The following is a 19886-nucleotide window of genomic DNA, read 5'->3' on the forward strand; positions in this document are numbered from 1 at the left end:
ACTGAAATTAATTCACGTATCGTTGAAGTAGTGTGATTTCCCTACGGAGGGGAAAGGGTTTCCTTTGAGGGAAAAAAAGAAGACAGCGAAAAAAAAAAAGAGAAAAAACAAAAGAAGGAGAATATGCGAAATCTCACTCATACGGCCATACTACGATCAAATACGTCTATCGATTCGTTCTGGGATTGACCAATCGATAGCGATGGACATGCGCTCACTCCAAATTCGTCGCGAACAGCAATAACAGCAGCTGCTGCGAACACGATCACTACATACAGCGTGACAGGTTCGTCATACCATCCGGCTGACGTCAGTTGGTCGAGAAAATCGATATCGGTTAGCTGCAGCGCTTCGATCGATAGATGTACACTTTGTACGGATCAATAAATGCTCGCTGTGTCAACGGAGACCAAAGATCACTCATTTCATTTTGACAAGTTGCTTCCAGAACTGCTAGAATTTCAGCCAACCCCCTAACTTTGAGATCCCAGAAAATCAATAAATCATTTGTATCGGAGGAAGGATGAATGTTCGAATGTTCGATGATGGTTCTGTTATGTAACTAAGCCGTTATGACTATAGTGACTGTACAAGCAAAAGAGGAAAAAAAATGCACTTCGTGTAAACATGTGTGTTAAAAAGCACGATGAAAGTGCTCTTTCCACGAACTAAACACTTGAAAAGCTATCGAAACTACCGCAGCACAAGTGGATCCACTAATAGATTCGTTTAGAACGAAAGAAGATAGTATGTTGTATTGGAATGTTTGAAATATTCCAAATTCTAGGAAAAACCATATGGAAAAAATGCTCATTGACTCTTGGCACTCTCCTCCGTCGATTGTGGTAGCTCCAGTCGAAGAAATGCTTGCAGTATAAAGCTCAGAACTTCTTTTAGAAGAGTTTTTGAAAAAAAAATCCCATTGTGGAAAAGTAATGAAAAGGTTGTGATAGGAAGCTAGGCGTTATTGGTCAGAATTTCTCGAATTTTCCATAGGGAACAGCAAGAAATGCGAAAAGTGCGATGACCAGAAGAAAATCATTGAAAAACGTTGAGAAAATGAGATGTTTCTAGCAAACAATTATTGCGAGCAACAGTATTCAAAATCTGAGCCATGCTTGTGACGTGCTTAAATCATAGGAATCGATCGAGCGACAAACTACCTAAATGTATGCGGTGGAGCATGAGAGGACTATAAATCCTGGCCTCGCGAGTCTATTGATTCACTGAACCAAGAACACCAACACTGAACAAGAAAGGAGAATTTCAACACCTTAATGAAGAGAATACATGACACAAAATTAATTAAATCAAAAAAAAAACACTCACTTTGTCAGAAATACATAGTATGAAATCAACCAACAGTTAAGGGAAGTGAAATCTAAAGGAAATATTTAAAACAAAAATTGATAAATAAAAAAAATAGGAAAAATTCATGTAGTGCAAACCAGCTCATGATGCAATCACCTACGAGTACTTTTTTTCATATGCCCGTGAATTTACGTCTAGTAGGGTCAACACGAAATGAAGCACGCTGCAGTTGCGTAAGCGGCTGCGCTCGAAGCGGGCTGTGAAGCGCAACATTTAGGACCGTGATAGACCCCTTTTTAGCGCTAACCATCGCTGTACATAATTCACCACGGTCCCACCTCGATTACAACCGCTGTCTCTATCGCGCCGCTTCAAACGCAGCCGCATGCGCAATGGCACCGCGCTTCACGTCGTTTTAACCCGACTATAAACGAGAGATAATTTCGTCAATAGCCGTGGAAAAGAGCGACAGAGTGAAAATTCATTTGCAGAAAATAAGCAAAACTTGAAAAAGGCTTGAACATAGTTTTTTTTCGACTCTCCAAATGTTCGAGTATGTATTTTGCGCGCCTTCCTCGAATTCCTATGAAAGACCAGGAACGTTTCAGCAAGCGGAAACTGCAGAAATGAAGAGTCTTCAGAGACAGCTTAGAAGGAAAAGACAACATGATAAATATGATCCTAGCATCGGGATTCTCCGCAGATAACACAAGAGATAAAATGAAGGAGAAAAATTACATGGGAACGCCGGGATTTTCCATGTAGGTTTAAAAAGAAAAACAAAACCACTAAGAAGGGACGTTTTCATTGAGAAGAAAGGAAAAAAGATAGAAAAGTAGGAGTTGGGCGTGTAGAGAGGAATACAGAAAGAGACATGTTTCCTTTATTTTGGTTCCGAGTTCCCATAAATTCGCCTTCTTCCTACAGGAGGAAACAGAGTGTGTTCTATTATACTTGTTCATATTCATAGGAAAAAAAAAACTAATTATCCTTTGAAAAGAACCATTCACTTGTGATCCTCAATTGATTTTTATAAATTCTGATTTCAAGATTAGAAAAGAAGAAAAACAAGAATATGTAGTCTTACACTATGTAGCTTTAGACGACTTTTAGACTTTAGCGAATTTTAATTTTAAACTTTTTTCTGTTAGGAGTATACGGTAATATATTAACGCGACCACTATAAAAGTGTACTCAAATCCTATCATGAAGTAGACGATATGTCTGGTCCGACAGATTACACTCAATACCCGTTTGTTTATTTATAAGAGAGATTTTTGCACTCATAGCACGTTCCAGCACATTATATAGAAGTCTGTGAGTGTTGGAATAGAACAAAACAAAGATCCATGCTTTTCGTCAAAATTCACGCTCTTAAGTGAATCATTGGATTCGTGTTGACTAGAAATTTCTACCTGTCTTGAAATAAATAATCAGAAAAAGTAAAGTAAGAGAAGAGAAAAGAGAGAAATCATCATAAAGAGGTCCACAGATGGGTCGCAGTAATTCTTTTTCGAACTCCAAGTACTTCAATAAAAGACGAGGAGAGTCGCCTGATTCAATAAAAACCAATAAAAGAGCGGAATAGAAATATATACGTTAGGGTTATGGCGCCAGAAAAAAATACTCCTAGCACTGAGTGCAGGGGAACTCGTCCAAACATCAGAAAACGTTGATTGCATCAGCGGGAAATTAGGGACGGGAAATAACCAGTAAAAGTAAAGTAAACGCTGAGGAAAGAAAGAAATCGTCATGAAGAGGATTGTGGATAATAGCACATGAAAAAACACTTCTTTTTCAAACACCGAGTACTCGAAAAAGGGGCGCAGAGGGTTGCCTGATTAAGGGCGCACCACTAAAAGAGCGGAATTGCCCCGAGCATTGGCGTCAGTCAGTTTGTCAACAGCGAAATCGATAAGACGTCGTCGCAGAAGCATAAAGGACGCAAAGCACCGGATGCGACAATTATCCGCACGTGACCGACCCACCGACCGACCGGACATTCCAATTGCGGAGCGCCTGAGTGGATTCACTCAAGTGTCGACGATGACACCATTGTCAACAGCGATTAGGACGAGATTTCCCTTCAATTCTAGGATTTTATTTATTATCTACATTATTATATTATTTTGTTCGTTTACTCATTATATTATTTATCATTATATTACCTATTATTATGTTATTTATTTTATTTATTATTCGTCACCGTTATTGATTGTTTTATCCCCCCGCCTTTCCGGCAAGGTGTATGTACAGTAGGGGGAGGAAGAAAACAACAACAACAACAACGAGTCCGTAAATCTCGCAAAATCTGATATAAAACAACACAAACTCCTAAATTTTTCTTGAGATCAGACTAAAAAAAAACAAAAATTACATTGGAACACCTGAAAACAATGATTTATTTATTTCCTTTTTTTCAAAGTTTTAAACAAAAATTAAAGTCTTGATTCACACACACACACACAAAATATTAAGTGGACTAAATGCATGGAAATTTATATGGAGATAATAAACGTTGCATTCAGAGCGTTCAGGGAACAATTTTCGCATCCCTGCAAATATTTGAAAGAATCTGAACAGGAAAACTGCGCCGACGATTAGCTGATTAGATTTTTTTCCGCCTAAGCTAGGAGAATTCCATCAGGAATACATCTGGATGACTCAATAATACCTCGAAAAAAGGAGTGACGCGATGACAATTGATGATTTCTCTATTATTCATGTTTTATCGCATTTTCGAACAGCAATGTGACATTTTAGAGCCACTAACAAGATTATACAATACAGAAAAATTTGAACTAAATCAAATTCATCTTCATAGATAATTCTAATGCTCTTATACATACGCCTACAACATATTTATTTATTTTATTTATTCACATACATGAAAAAGAAGGTGCGACAGAAAAAAAAGAAAAAAAAAGAAGTCTACAGAAAAGAAAAAAAATATGGACGAAGAGTTTTCAAAGGTAAATTTCGACAAGATGAAGCAGCTCAAAGTTGTTTTCCAGAAAGGCATGTTTTCTTCATTCTCTATTGATGGAACCATCACTTACCAACCATGGTATGTGTTAGATTTTTTACCTGTACTCTGAGTCTGGATATTGCTTAAAAAATCGGTACTTGACTTATTGTCAGTGGATTATTAATTAATTGTTTATTTAATCATTTAATTACTAATTACTATTTAATTTATTGTTACGTTGCTGTGATCCTTTAATTTATAGTCCTAGTGCAGTCGTTTTCGTGGCACCGAGAACATGTCGAGCGCATCGTTCTTCTAGCACTACGTATAAAAAACCAGAAGACAAAACAAATCTTTAATTCTTAATTCTATTTTCATAGTTTCTTAATTTTATTTTCTGGAATAAATTACTCATATAGGATCATAGTTAGAGGGGGATCAATGTTGTTATAGGAAGAGGTTTCGATGATTACGGTCACACAATTTTTCTCCGTCAGTTCGATTTCGGTCGTTTTTAGTGTCACATACGCAGATGAATATGCGCTCTCAACCAGTTCCATCGGTTTTTTTTTCATTCCATCGAATATTTCCCCATTTTCATTTGCTGTTATTCGTATGACTAAAGTATTCTTGCGCGTATATTTATTTCTATTATTATTACTACCATTATATTTATTATTTGTATTTCTTTTTATAATATCCATAGACGTACGCATTTAGGAAGAACACATTAATTTCCGTTACGTACAGTAATCGCAGGAAGAGGAGATTGGAAAAAGGAGTGGGGAGGAACGAGGAAAGCATTGAGCTGAGTGTGAGTCTTCAGAGAAAGAGAAATGATAAATAGAGATGAAATGAAAGTTGAACAATTCAGAGATAGAAAAGATAAAAATGAGAATAAAAATAATGAAATAAAATAAAGAGATACAAATAAAAAATATATAGATAAAATAAGATAAAAAATAAAATAAGATAAAAATAAATAATCATACCGTATAATTAAAATTTAAAAAGCTAAATATAGTATATTAAAATATGGTTAAAAGACGGAGTAATAAAGTAATAATAAATAGTAATAGAACAACAGATAATAACGCATAAAATAATAGTAAGCAGTAGGAAATAACAAATAATATGTAAAATAATAACAAAATAAATAATAAAATATATGTAGCAAGCAATATAAAGTGAACGAATGAGATATACACATGCCTCACTATGTATACCTTTACATGTCTTCACTTATAATTGACATAAGGAAATAATTAAATCATTTAAAATAATTGAAATAATTAATAATAAGTCAGGTATGAGCAAAAATAACTTCTTAGAAACTCTGCTTCCAGATTCTCTGCACGCCGACCGCCAGAAACACACGGTGAGTTCCTATGGGTGATTTCACCTCGAGAAAAAACCAAAAAAAAAGAAAGAATTAGAGGATATGTATGGGCCAGGAGAATCCTTATTGTAATTCTTATCTCGGCAGCAATTTTTCCTTTACAAGGTCAAGTATTCGTATAACAATCCATGAGACCGGCGAAAGTATAAACGTGCTATATGTGCTTGTTCTAAACAGGTGAAAAATCCTTGCAGCAGTCACGTGACACAAAACAATAAACATAAACATAAAGTTTGAAAACATAAAGTCTGTCAAAGCCGCTCCGAGCAGTCTTTATGCCATGACAGTGCTGCTGTGCTTTATGACAGTCTTTATGCTTTTCGCTTGAGCAGGTGAACGCCAGAAAATCATGCCCTGGGAAAAATCTCTAAAACTGCTGATCGCAGAGAACAACCGGTGGTACACGTTTTTACTCTTTTTTCCCCAAGGAAATTCCACTAACTTAGACTTCAACATGCCATTTATCCAAATCCTGTAATATCAAGCATCTAGGCATGGTTCATTCGGTAATATCCTATGCAAAGCACATGTCCAGAACATATATGTAGGAGGTTGGCTTAAAGGCATCACCCTACGAATCTGAGGTGGCACGGATTTCAGGTGGAGTATTCGTAAACGGGATCGTAGATTATTATCGGGAGAGGTGGGTGATTCCGTCCATTTCTTCCTAATTGCCGTAAAAAAACGGCCCGGAAGATACGGTGCTCGAGGCAGGCGCGCTCCAATCGAACTCGTTGTAGAAAGTGGCGCGCCGGAACGCTCGAAGCCGTATCTTCCGGGCTGTTTTTACGGCAATCAGGAAAAAATGGACGGAATCACTTTTCTCTCCATAATCTACGATCCCGTATACGAATACTCCACCTGAAATCCGTACCACCCCAGATTCGTGGAGTGATGCCTTTAATTTCCCGGGAAATTCCAACAGGAAAAATATTCAAGAACCAGATAAACTACAAGAAATATATACTCTCATTAGAAATGAACTAAAAATATTGTAAATGTACCGAAAATATTTTTTCGGCTTAGCTTGAGTTATTCGCAATTTTCGAGAAATTCGAGAGAGAAAATATTCGAAAAATGCACATGCGTTGTGATTGGCAATTCGAAAGACAATTTCCAATCCATCCTATGTGTTGTTTTATGTGAGCAGAAAAATGCGGATTTCGTCAGAATATTAAGGACAATAGGGTTGTTGACGATGAATTGGGTTACAATCGTTCAGTGACTGACATTCGCAAGGATCGTATGTAGTTCAAAATGAGTGTTCAGGGAAGATTACAGGTAGACCGTACAGGTTCCCATTTGCGTCTCGTAAAGTTCACATTTTTTAAATTAAACTCTATATCCTAAAAATATAATTGATCCGCTAGAAAGGTATTTCAAAAATTGCACTTTGAAAACGGTAGAAATGAACTTTGTGATGGATTTCAACTAGAAATCAAAAACCAGTTCCAGAAAACACATTTTATTTATGGATACGACATGAATTTTATGGATGATTCGTGTTTTTCAACAGATTGAGAGAGAGGAAGAGAAAGAAAGGGGAAGTGAGAGAAAGAAAGAGAAGGAGAGAGAGAGAGTCACCTCAAAGTTATAATTATAGGACAATTCACATGCTATTTCACTGGTTCCTACGCCGTCCATTCCGAATTACAAATGCGAAAGTGTGGAAACGTTGTAATTTTTAGGAAGAGAACTAATGAGTGATGAATTTTCATCGCGTTCATGCGCTTATTCATTTCAAAAAGAGCTCACAGAAACAACCAAGAAGCACTAGTTAGGAAAGCTGGGTTAGGAAAGTCTCATGGGGTTACAAAAACAGAATAAAAGACAAAAAAGAGATAAAGGTAAAGTTCGGAGAGGTGAAGATGAAACAAAGAGGAATCCCCGCTTGATTGTTCCAATACGGATGAAATGCTCCATGAAAACGCTGGATCAAAAAGAATTAGAAAGAATCAGTAAAACAAAAACACAGAAAAAAAGAACAAAAAAAAAAGAACCAGAAAGGAAATCAGCTGAAGCAAGGCAGAGTTCTTCTCTAATTCTTCTGCGTGTTAAATGCTGCCAAGAAAAACCTCGGATCCGACGAAGAATAACATGGAATCAATGATGTTGAGGAGAAATGAATGAAAGTGTCGCGCATTGAATCCACCAATCCTTAAATGCACCGAGAAAGTTTAAAATGTGAACTTTGTCGTGTTACGGATACGATTTGATAGGTTGTCGCTTTCAATTTCACTCAGCACTCATCGGCATCGCACGAATCTCATCCGCTGCGGAACAAGTGTCGCCGCAATCGACCTTGTCGTCGACTCGTGTTCCGGTTTGACCGGTGATCATCGGTCGTCGTCGTCGTCGTTCACGACTAGATGATGATGCAAACAATCAAGTAAACAAGTAAACAAAGTGCTATGAAACTTTTTGATTGTTAATGACATGCGGGAAGAGATTAATAAGCAATAAGTACCAGTAGTAGTAGTAATAAGTAATAATACTAAGTAAGATTAATAAGTAATCTATGAGCTGAATCCTACGGGCCTATAGATCAGAGACTCATAAAATAGATCAAAATCACATAAAAATTCGAATAATACAAGTTTCAAATTAAAAACTCAAAAGTCCATATTTTAATTGATAACAATTTCTAATAAATTCTGTCTGCCTACATGTCAGATCGGAGAAAATCGATAAAGATCACATAAAAATCCGAGAAAAATGCACGTTTCGACTTAAGAAATTCATGTTTTAATAGATAATATTTTAAATAAATCCTGTTTGCTTAAATATCAGATCAGAAAAACATAAAATCGATAAAGATCACGTGAAGACTCAGAAAAGATTCAAAAACTTGAAATTCATGTTTAACTGGCAATATGTTTGGAAATGAAAACAGTAATTTTTTAAACGAATTTAAAAATAATAAAACTCCATCCTTTTGACTAAAACAAATAAAAAATCGATAGAATAAGTGTTCACTACTTCAAATGAACTCGTATCTAGTTCCGGGACTATGTAATCTTCATAATCCAAGAACCATCGGCGAATTTTTTCCCCCTTAAAGATAGAGCAATAAAAAAAAAAGTAATAGCTTCGACAACGACAGCGGTGTTAATGATAAGATTTCGAAATTCCTGCAATGTGTCAGCAACTTCCATGAATTTTGCATATACTACCACGTATATCCCTCTACTTCAAATTGGAATAAAAGAGATTTCTATGAACGTATATGCAACCTATACAGTAACTTTCGGATGAGCATCAAGTCACTATCTGTTCTTATCCTTCCAGACAAGTTTGGTGGCAATTCATCAACTCCTCCGGAGGAATAAATAACTTTGTTGGCTTTGTGCGGAGCCGAACCACCGACTTGCAATGTTACAAGCAATGATAAGAATAGCAGAATAAGTTAACAAATAAACATAAACAAGTACAAGCGGGTGCAAATAACCACTTTGTTCTTGAAATTCTTTCAAAATAGAAAGTCTAGTCCATAATCATAGTCTTATCCTTGAGCTTCCGGTTTTTACACAGTGACATCTTATTTTAAAAATAGTATAATCAATTTGTTCAGTTTTGCCAAAAAGACAGCTTCAAAATTGGAATCTAACATTTTCTAGGTTTTCTCCTACTTTTTCAGTTCCGAAAAGTTTAGTTTTGAAAAATTAGTGGGGAATTTTTGACATAAAAGCACAAGACAGCCCTGAGACAAAAATAAAAATAAAAATTAATTCCGAGAAAAATTATAATTTCAGTGAGTTTGCTACCAATTCCACAATCTAGAGCACTTCGAATAGTCTTTTTAGGAAAATAAGAACCCGTAAATATAGTGATAAAACATAAATAATGAATAAATAAGTAAACAACAGGAAAAATGTCTGGAAATAAACACATAAAGCATTTTCAGAAACCAATAAAGCTGAAGAAGACTGGAAAGATCTCACAGAAAGACACATGTATAACTCAGTGACTGGTGTAAAACTAGTCGTAGGGGCGGATCGTTAGAGGATATTCAGATCCAGCTGAATAGCAACCTCATTCCTCAGAGGATCTATGCGTTAAGTGCGTGTTTTTCGCGGTGCTTTTCGGTGATAAATGCGATTTTCTTCTTCCGAAGAGACTGGGTGAAAGACAGATGAATTAGGTCCCCGATACATAGGCAGGATCTATGCGATTCCACGCCGGCAACCAAAGGAGAAGATCCATGAAGACGGGCGCTTAGCAGCTAATCGTCGCGATCGTTTTTGCCACCGAAATAAATCCATGACTCCGAAAAACCGTGTTATGGCCGCGGTGCGCGAGGCGCAAGCATGAGGTGCCAGCGGTGATGGACGACGGCTCAATTCGTTCGCAATGTGATCCGCGACTGCATCGCCGTGGACATCGTTCACGGAACAGCTGCGCTCGTGTCATGCATGCAGTTGGTAGATGGGGGAAAAACGCCGAGAACTTCTTCACACTGCACATTTTCTCTGTATGTGCGTCCCTCTCGGATGCAGAAATATCGCGTTTCAATTTTCTAGGAATGGATATTGAATATCCGAAATGGACAGCTGCGAAGAAAAATTATCTAGAAAAACTGTCGAAAAAAGCAGAAGTCCACGAAAAACTCGATGTTCTCTTACAAGCGGAACAACTAAAAACGAGAGCACTTCGCTTACAACACGGATACTGTAGAAACTGATGCTGTAAGATATCGGTTCTGTACAAATTTTTGGATAAATCGATGCAATTGCAATCGATTCTCGTCCAAGCAGCAACTGAGGGTCTAAAAAATCGGAAACCCCCATCGAAAAGGATCTTCTCCCTTATCCAAAAACTATAAAACGACTATTATTTGCCTTACCAGAACAGTCGCCATTCTCTATAACTCTTTTACTACTGTACTGCTACTGTATTATCAATGCTAGAAATCTACAGTCTCGCGCAAACGTCCACCGTAAACAAAAGTTCTAAAATTCATTCACCTACACACAAAATGGCACAAAGGTCCCTTAAGCCCATCAGTTCGTTAGCGGTTAATTTTAATTTTAAAATTTCATCTTGTAAAGAAACTTGAAATCAGAATCAGTACGACTTTCTGGAAAGAAAACATGGTCCCTGAGCTTACGATGAAGTCTCTAAGATTTTGCCTTCCTCAAATAACATCAGTGAAGCGAAAATGTAGTGAGGAAATTGTTTACGTATTTAAAAAACTAATCTATCAAATATTTAAATATTTAAAAAAAGTAGTACATTGAATTATTTGGAATCGGAATTTGTTTCTTAAGTTGACCCGGGTGTGAAGTCGGTTGGATAGCTATAATGAATTTTTAAATATCCTCAACCTGACGATTCATGCAAGAATACATAGGATACATATCCAAACCTTTAATCGGCGAAAAAAATTGAGTTTTCACGAATTTTCGGCATTAATTAAAATAATTAATTTAAAACTAATTGGGACACTAAACACTACAACAACACAACACAACTTACCAATATTATTTGTGAGCGACCATTTCACGAAGAGAAAAAAACTAATCGATAAATTTTGCGGATTTCGTCCGCGGTATTTCTCATTCAGACAGGGCCAAGACTTTCAATAATCAACTTTTTTGAAGTGGACGCTACGTCGTCGTTTACCTTTCAGCTTTACTACCGTTTCTCTGTTTATTTGTTTTTTCCACAGTCACAACGATTCTGTTTATTTGTGAGATTTGACGCCTAGATTTCTTTTTCGCTCATGATGAAAAAGCCGTTTTCTTAGTTTTACGGATAGGAAAAGGGTGCGAAAGATTCTGGAATGGGTTAAGTAGCTTTTTTTCGCTTTCGTTAACATATTGTGTGCATTTGCAGAAAAATGCCGTTTGGTAATGACACTTTAAACTTCCACAATTCCCTGCGAGATCAACGTTATGTGCTCAGGAACTACATGCATATTTGTACAAACATTTGTATGAGGAAAAGTGCTAAACTGAAGCGGGGTTTTCCCTGCAAACCGAAACATAAAAGATTTCTATGATCCTGGACGGGGACTGTCGGCAAAGTGCAATGCACTGTATTGCTCAGCCGGAACTTCAATGAATTTGTATATGTGGAGAAAAAATTAAAAATCAAAACATGAAAAAAAATAAAATGAAAGAGAAAATATCAAAAATGTTTTATGTATGTATGCGTGTATACTCACACCTAAGCAGAAACCATTTCAATGAGGAAAAAAAACTAAACTCTCTTCCAGAACCCAGAGTTCATTATGAAAACTGTCGAAAAACTTGTCATTAAGGATTTGCATTGTAAAATACTGATGAAGGACTGAGCAAAGCCAGAAAAGGACTTATTCAAAGCGCGAAAAATTTCGAAAGAAACACAAATTATTATAGAAAATACAAGAAAATCCATGACGGTCAAGGTGGTCAAATCCTCAAGGAAAAGGGATTCGGCTGGAATGTATGGCCGATATGGATAGTTGGTTTTGAAGCGATATCGTTTACATTCACTTTCACACTTTCACGTTCACTTTTACATGAAGATTGTCTACTTATGGAAGTATAGCTGAACAAGAAATAACTAGGGAATGATCCAGGAGAAAAAAAAACTACACTAACTCCCTTCAGATTGAGAAAATTTCTGAAAAGTAGTAAGATCCGGGGAATTCCCCAATAACAGAGATCACAGGAATATTTTATTGCAAGAACATCTTTTTAGGACTTGTACAATCCATGTGCGGGGCAATCGCGCCACCACAGAATATGGACGAGTTTCCCCTCGTCAAAAACCTCTCTTTCTAGAGGGATGAGCAAAGTTCTTCAACTTCAGCGAGTTATGACCGCCACGCGCGACAGCAAGGTCAACAAGGTCGTTTAAGGCACCCCTTACATGCTTTTTTGACGGCAGTTAGCACCAGATTGACGCATTTCGGAAAGAATCGTTTGGAATCTATTCTTAAGACGAAATTGGGTTACGGTACGAACGAAAGGGACTGTATTCACTCGTTTGTAGATCTCAAAAGCAAACTGGCCTTTTTTTTGTCTGTAAGGGAAAGACAAACTGCACCGATTCGCTAGGAAAAGCTACTGGAATTCGCCTTAGTCCAGAAAAAAACGAGGACTTTTTACAGAAGAAAAACGAACACGAAACGGACGTTGAGGAGAGAAATGATCGGGAAGGATTCGGGAAGAATCCGGGAAACAATGTCGGAGAACAGCGAACAGCTGAGACAACAAAAACGCTGGAGAGCAGTGAACGGCCAAAAAACATCGTAAAAGGAGTACGAATTCAAGGAAACACGAGATGTGCAGCAGTTGACGGGGAACTTCAAGCGGTTTTTTTGTGAACGAAAAATTGTAAAAAGTAGGTGGCTTCGTGCTTGGATCTCTTTACAACAAGTGCAAAAAGTTTTTCTCTTCGTTTTTTTTTTCTCGGAGAAATAGTACAAAACGGATTGTGTGAGCAACTGAATTTGCAAGAGAGACGTACTCCATGATTGTTTTTTCTCTCCAGCAATGTAATAGCAAAAAGCAAAATTATTCTTCCAGAAATTTTCAACTTTCTCAACTATTTATTTATTGTTATTCATTATTATAACTTGTCAGTTATTATTACTTATTATTATTTCAACTATTTATTTGTTAATTTCAACTTCCTATCTAAGGATTTGCACCCTTTCTGAACGGAATTTATTTAAAATTTAATAGGATTTATTTGCTTAAGGATTTCTATCCGCTTGCTTTTGTCATCCATCTACAGAAAGGAAAGGAAAATTACGAGTCTACGAGAAAGGAAAAAGTGTTCCTAAGTGAAAAATATATCAACAGCATTCTGCAGAAAATATTTCCTGATTAAATCATAATGACCAATCGGATGATTCGTAAACATTGGAATCGCCGCTCAATTGGTGACTAACGCTACGGATTAATGAGTCAAAGCGATCTGAAGTGATCTGTCAACAGTGAAATGTTACGGAGTGACGTCAAAGCAAATTTTTTAAAAGAATGAAATAATATCAAAAGGATTCTGAAAACTCTTGGAGTAGTACGGAACGGATAATTACGGAGTGAGGTCAATATTTCACGCAAAAATACGTTCAAATCTCCAATTTGTGTTTTTTTTTTCACCTCAAAGCAACTGATAAACAAAATTTAAATATGTACAGCGGATAGTTGAATATTGAGCACCTCAAAAAACATGAAAGTTGCTCTAGAAACTTTCAAAAAATCGTTTTTTTAAAAGAAAAATACAAGGCTTCTCTGTACATAATTTTATTCATTGCTTCCTACATTTATGTTCGCGCCTATAAAAACAAAATTCATAAATAAATAAATTCCAACAGTGATTTGAAAAAATTCAGAAAACGTAGTTTCAAAGTAAAAAACGAACGTGCCTTGGCTTGGTCTTACTAGGTTGAAGGAGTACAAGAGCTTACAGCTTTCTGAAACAATTTCTTACAAATCCCGTCAGTTGACAAGGAAATTATCTATTACTTATTAAATTATTATTGTTATTATATTTTTCATCCATTATTATTAGAAATCTATTATTTAGACAGCTAATTGTATTATTTAAAAAAACGACAAATGTAAAACATTGTAATAAATATCAAAAAAAAAACTCCTTGTCAGGACTACCGGACATCAAATCTATTAGTTTATCAGGACGTAGTATATAAGATATACCAAAAAAATGCAAACACAAAAGGATTCTTTCTAAAATATGCGCAATAGTGAAGTTTTTCTAACAAAAGTATGGGTATTCACAAATCGAGATGAGATTTACTTGTTCAAAAATTCATAAATTACTGAAAGAATTTAGTTATCGAAGAAGAACCGCTCAGAAATTATCCAGAACACATACGGAATGAGATTTTGAAACTGACAGCTGACCTAATAATAACTCAGACTGGTTACATCTGGAAAGCATCTGAATTATTAGGTCAGCTGCTTGGAAAACAGCTGACCGAAAACTATTTTTTATGTGTATGGCGGAATAAGTGTGCTCTAAAACAAAAAATATGACCTGGTGAAGAACTGTGTTGGTCATTGGGGGGAAGGGCTTATAAAGTGGAGCTTGCGATGCTCACATCTGTGAATAGGACGAGGGGATCGTGGGCGTTTGACTGATGGTATCGCCGCTACGGGGATGGCTTGGGATGCGAGGAAATTAGATAGTCCAGTCACATTGTGAATTTTCCAGGCAGCTATCCAGAATGAAAAAGAGAAACTGAACAATTAGAAAAGAGAAATAAAAATGATCAGATATAGAAAGAAGGAAATAAAGAAATGATATTAGAAATTTGTGTCTCTACACCAAACCTCTAATCTGGTGGTATCTTCCGAAAAAAATGCAAACAAGAAAAATTTTTAAAGCTTCGAGACAATATTAGAAAAAGAATTTTCAGAAAAGAATTTTTAGGAAGTACTAAGCATGGAAGTGACATAAATAGATCCATTAGATGTTTACGGGAATACCACTATAATTGCAAAGTCTTGCAGGAAATATAAAGAATTTTCCAGAGGTGATCCAGATTAACAGGCTTTCATAGGATTCACCCCTAAGTTTAGAGATCCCCTAACTAGAAGTGATATATGTAGAGTATCAAAAGAAAAAAAAAACTTCAGAATCATCGTACTCAAAAATTTTCACGAGTACCACGTCAAAAATCACATTCTTCCCGATTCTTTCTTTACAATGAAACGAGATTTTAACAAAGGAACAATGTTGAGTTAGCTGAAAGTGAGTGACAGAAAAACCTCGAGCATAGAGGTATCCTAAGCTCGTGCATCTATCGATCCTACTCAGCAAACAAGGCGTACGCAAGCGGTTCTTTACATTTCCAGAAAACTCCTAAGGAGAAATTGTTGGAAGTGATGAGGACAATAGAAAATCTATCAAGTGGAAATGAAATGGTCCGTAGTCGCTTCCACATCCGAACCGCATCGCAAAAAAAAGTGATCGAAAAAGTTTAAAAGCGGAACTTTGTAACGACGCTTCCGAAAAAAAAAAACAAATAAAACGATGGAAAGTGGCGTCAAAACTTCTGGAGGTTTTCAAAAACTGCATACATTGAATTGAAAATAGGGATTTTTGAAAACTCACTGGCAAAATGTTGCGAGAAATGTGAATGAAGAGTTGGCTTCTTCAGGAATTCGGCTTTCCGAAAGGAAGGTGCAGAAATGAAATAAAATACATAAAATATGAATGTAATTTTACATTGTCATTGCCCTCGCTTTCCAAAATTACAAAAAAAAGTCTACCAAATTAGAAATCACCTGGTGAAATGCTGAAAAATCGCTTTTTTGAACAAAAAAAGATGTGATTAGCGATTTCTGGTGAGTAAAAGAGACTTTTTTGAGTTCCCCCTTCTCCAGAAGAGTTTAAATCCCTTGGATTATAACCAAATCGATTCAACACAAAGGAGAATGAGGGAAAATGAGCGAAAGAGGTGGAGAGGAGCGAAACCTGTGACAATTCCTCGCATGCGGTTACGAAATTACACGGTGATTAACAACGGTGACTTTGACTTTCACGAACTCATGTGGACGAGTTGTTCAGGACGAGTTCCCTCAATGTCATAAGTTTTTTTTTTTCTCGTGGCGGAACTAAAGCGACGCATATCAACAATAGTAAGGAGACACTTCATATGTCGAAAACAACTGCAACAATTGCAAACGCCTCGAAATGGCCACCGCAATGCTATTGATTTTTCGGACATTCGAACGGCATTCATTCCCGCTCGACTTGACAACCCTGACAGGGACACGGAGAACTTCCGGAACAGCCGAACACACACCGATTTATGTTTGTGAGTCATGCAAATGTAGAGAGAAAGCATCGATCACCACACCACATTCCACCGACACCACCGTCCGTCCGCAAATCGATGTCTCCTCCTGCAAAGCGGCGGCGGTGGCGGCGCCCCGACGACGGCATCGGGCTGCTGCCGCCGCCGTCGTCGACGCGCTGGCGCTCGATGGTTCGATGCCCGGCGATGGGCGGATGGTTTTTTCCTTCTTGCAAGCGCCTAATGCATAACTAATGATATGCAAAGACAAGTGCAAATGTAATGAAGATGTGAGTAGATGAAATATTCGATAATTCATTCAACGACTTCGCGCCCAATTTCCCCTCTAAGTGCGAGAAATCGCGATAAAGAAGGCTGGCAAAGAATGCAGAAAGAAGCCACAGGGTATCCAATCACTTCGCAACACCTCGGGTTCGCTCAGCACCGAGCGAGAAAAAGCGGAAGGAAAAATACAAGGCAGGATTTGAAATGAACGGTAAACTTTGAAGAAGTCAACAGTAAAAGTCAAATATTTACGGAGAAATTTTCACGCAGATTACGGAAAACGTAGAATAATTCATTCATTCTGTTTCACATCGGCGTGGAATACGTGACCTCTTCAAGCTTACCTCTCTATTAGCGTTATATCCAGAAAGCTGGGACGACGACGAGCTTGAACGACGATTGGACGCAAACGTCCTTTCTGGAAAATTACGCTTCAAACAAAGGACATTGTTCTCGTTGAAAAAAAGAGGAAGAAAATCTTGAAAACAATCGTAGGAACTCCTCGTGCCAGGATCTAGATAGTTTTCTTCTAGTTTTCGCAACAAAAAAAAATGTTGGCACAGTTAAATAGTAGAAAAGTCATTTATGTTCACTTAAGTTTAAACAAGTAAATAAAGAAGTAAATCGAAGTAAAGAAAAATTGCACTTTTGTGAGGTTTGTGTAAAAAAAAGTTGTAATAGAGGTTCAACTGATAGCTGCATTTGTAGCATCGAATCCATTGTTATTTATGTTTTTCTCTTCAAATCACATTATTGTAGCACAATACTATCTCAGCATTAACTTAGTCCGTTATATTTATTGAATTATGTATTATAAACGTGCTACGTACATATTATACCATAGTATATAGGTATTATACTATAATAGTATTACTACAAATTGTACCTCTAATTTATTGTAATAATCGTGCTTCAATAAAGCTGCAGTGATCAAAGGAGCAACGAAACTCTGCCTATTATTATTGTAATTCTGTTACAATTACTACTACTTTACTATTATTATTGCAATTGCTGTTATAATTACAACTATTATTATTATTATTATTATTATTATTATTATTATTATTATTATTATTATTATTATTATTATTATTATTATTATTATTATTATTATTATTATTATTATTATTATTATTATTATTATTATTATTATTATTATTATTATTATTATTATTATTATTATTATTATTATTATTATTATTATTATTATTATTATTATTATTATTATTATTATTATTATTATTATTATTATTATTTATTATTTTATTATTATTATTTATTATTATTTTTTATTGTTATATTTATTATTACTGTTTATTATTATTTAATTTTTTTTTTTTTTTTTTTTTTTTTTTTTTTTTTTTTTTTTTTTTTTTTTTTTTTTTTTTTTTTTTTTTTTTTTTTTTTTTTTTTTTTTTTTTTTTTTTTTTTTTTTTTTTTTTTTTTTTTTTTTTTTTTTTTTTTTTTTTTTTTTTTTTTTTTTTTATTATTTATTTTTTTATTTTTTTTTTTTTTTTTTTTTTTTATTTATTTTTTTTATTTTTATTATTATTATTATTATTATTATTATTATTATTATTATTATTATGCGTGTTATTACTGCTATTATTATTACTACCCAAAGAATTTCTGAAAAAAAGACCTTACATGTAGTTTGAGAAAAGTTCCAAAAAGCTGTAGATCGTTATGCCTAATTCGTAGATCACCCTCACGATAATAATCGATTGAAGAGTTCCCCAACTAACTGAGTTAACCGTTCCATAAACATGGACGTTCTCCGTGGATTAGTTGTTCATTTATGTATTCATAACTTTTGCGCACAAAAGCGAGCGGTGAATGCAATTCTTCTCCAATTGAAACGGGATAGCCTTCAATAGAATAAAGAGAAAAATCATTAAAGGCATCACTCCACGAATTAAAGGTGGCACGGATTTCAGATGGAGTATTCTTATAAGGGATAGTAGATTATGGAGAGGGGGAGAGTTCGTCCATTTCTTCCTAATTGCAGTAAAAAACGGCCCGGAAGATGCGGCACCGCACAAGGCTGGCGCGCTCCAGTCGAACTCCTTGTAGAAAATAGTGCGCCAGAACACTTGAAGCCGTATCTTCCGGGCCGTTTTTTTTACGGCAATTAGGAAGAAATGGACGGAATCGTCCTCTTCCCCACAATCTACGACCCCGTATAAGCATAACCCACCTGGAACCCGTATCACCTCAGATTCGTGGGGTGATGCCTTTAAAAGTAAAATAATTTGTAGAGCAATTTTTTAGTAATAAGATAAGCAGAGGAGAGCATCCGTTCACTTATGGAACAATCGTAAGTCAGATTTAAAAGAAAACCTGGGTAATAGCTAAGAAACACCTACATACCTTCCTAGAAGAAGTCCGCGTTGGTCCTCGGCGTGGAGCTAAGGTGATGGTACCGTTGTGGTTACGGAACCCTCGACGATTCTTCGCCATTGCAATTCATCCACACTGATAGTGGACCTATGTGAAGATGTAAAGTTATTATTCTCGTATATGAGCACTCAAAGACTAAAGACTTGCAAGGAAAACGTCATTCTTCCTTCAGAAATTATAAGCGAAATAGTAGCAGCGGACTCTGCACTTCATTTCCTTTTTATAGGTGTTGCATATCTGTTAGCGTGGTGAATTAAATTAATATTATTACAATTATTACGATTTTATAGTCGAATAATAAAATGATAGAAATAGGAATAACAATAGAATAATAGAAAAATGATGGTGTTAAATAGGTAACTCCAAGGAAAATGACCATTTTTTTCACATACAAGGATAAAAGGATAATGTGTCTGCCGTTAATCAATCCGCTTGGGATGCGCCCCCACGTTCACTTCAATTCAAAATCGTTTGAGGTTTACGAACGTGTAACTGGCCCACACAATGACCAGCGGGGGCTAGCCGATGTCCCAAGTCAGTGTTTTTATCCTCAAAGGCAAGTCTGATACCAATTTATCGACTCCGGAGGGATGAAAGGCTTGGTGAGCACTAGGGCGGATTCGAACTCCCGATACATCGTGCAGGAAGTGGAATCTCTTCCTGACTGCACTACACCCAACACTTTTATATGCATTAGAATCTAGTGGACCCCTGAACTCCAAAGTGGAGCATCTAATGCTGAGCTGAGAAAAGTTGACACCGAAGCT

At 36.1% G+C, this 19886-nt stretch overlaps 3 protein-coding genes across 3 annotated transcripts; 1 reads left to right on the top strand and 2 right to left on the bottom strand.

Annotated features, from left to right (window-relative positions):
- Window positions 1–137: 137 nt before the first annotated feature.
- On the bottom strand, window positions 138–3248 carry RB195_004973 (uncharacterized protein; the record flags this gene model as incomplete). Its single annotated transcript, XM_064177220.1, has 2 exons — window positions 138–341; window positions 3165–3248. 2 exons carry the CDS (start codon window positions 3246–3248, stop codon window positions 138–140), a joined length of 288 nt encoding a protein of 95 aa, XP_064034345.1.
- Window positions 3249–4298: 1050 nt separating this feature from the next.
- RB195_004974 (uncharacterized protein) lies at window positions 4299–9066 on the top strand (the record flags this gene model as incomplete). Its single annotated transcript, XM_064177221.1, has 4 exons — window positions 4299–4378; window positions 5030–5093; window positions 5626–5657; window positions 8967–9066. The coding sequence occupies 4 exons, from the start codon at window positions 4299–4301 to the stop codon at window positions 9064–9066; spliced, it is 276 nt and encodes a 91-aa protein (XP_064034346.1).
- On the bottom strand, window positions 7914–19179 carry RB195_004975 (uncharacterized protein; the record flags this gene model as incomplete). The annotated part of the gene is made up of 3 exons (XM_064177222.1): window positions 7914–8043; window positions 17064–17137; window positions 19090–19179. 3 exons carry the CDS (start codon window positions 19177–19179, stop codon window positions 7914–7916), a joined length of 294 nt encoding a protein of 97 aa, XP_064034347.1.
- Window positions 19180–19886: the final 707 nt, after the last annotated feature.

Source organism: Necator americanus, chromosome I (assembly GCF_031761385.1).
Source record: "Necator americanus strain Aroian chromosome I, whole genome shotgun sequence".
In the NCBI taxonomy this organism is placed as follows: Eukaryota; Metazoa; Nematoda; class Chromadorea; order Rhabditida; family Ancylostomatidae; genus Necator; species Necator americanus.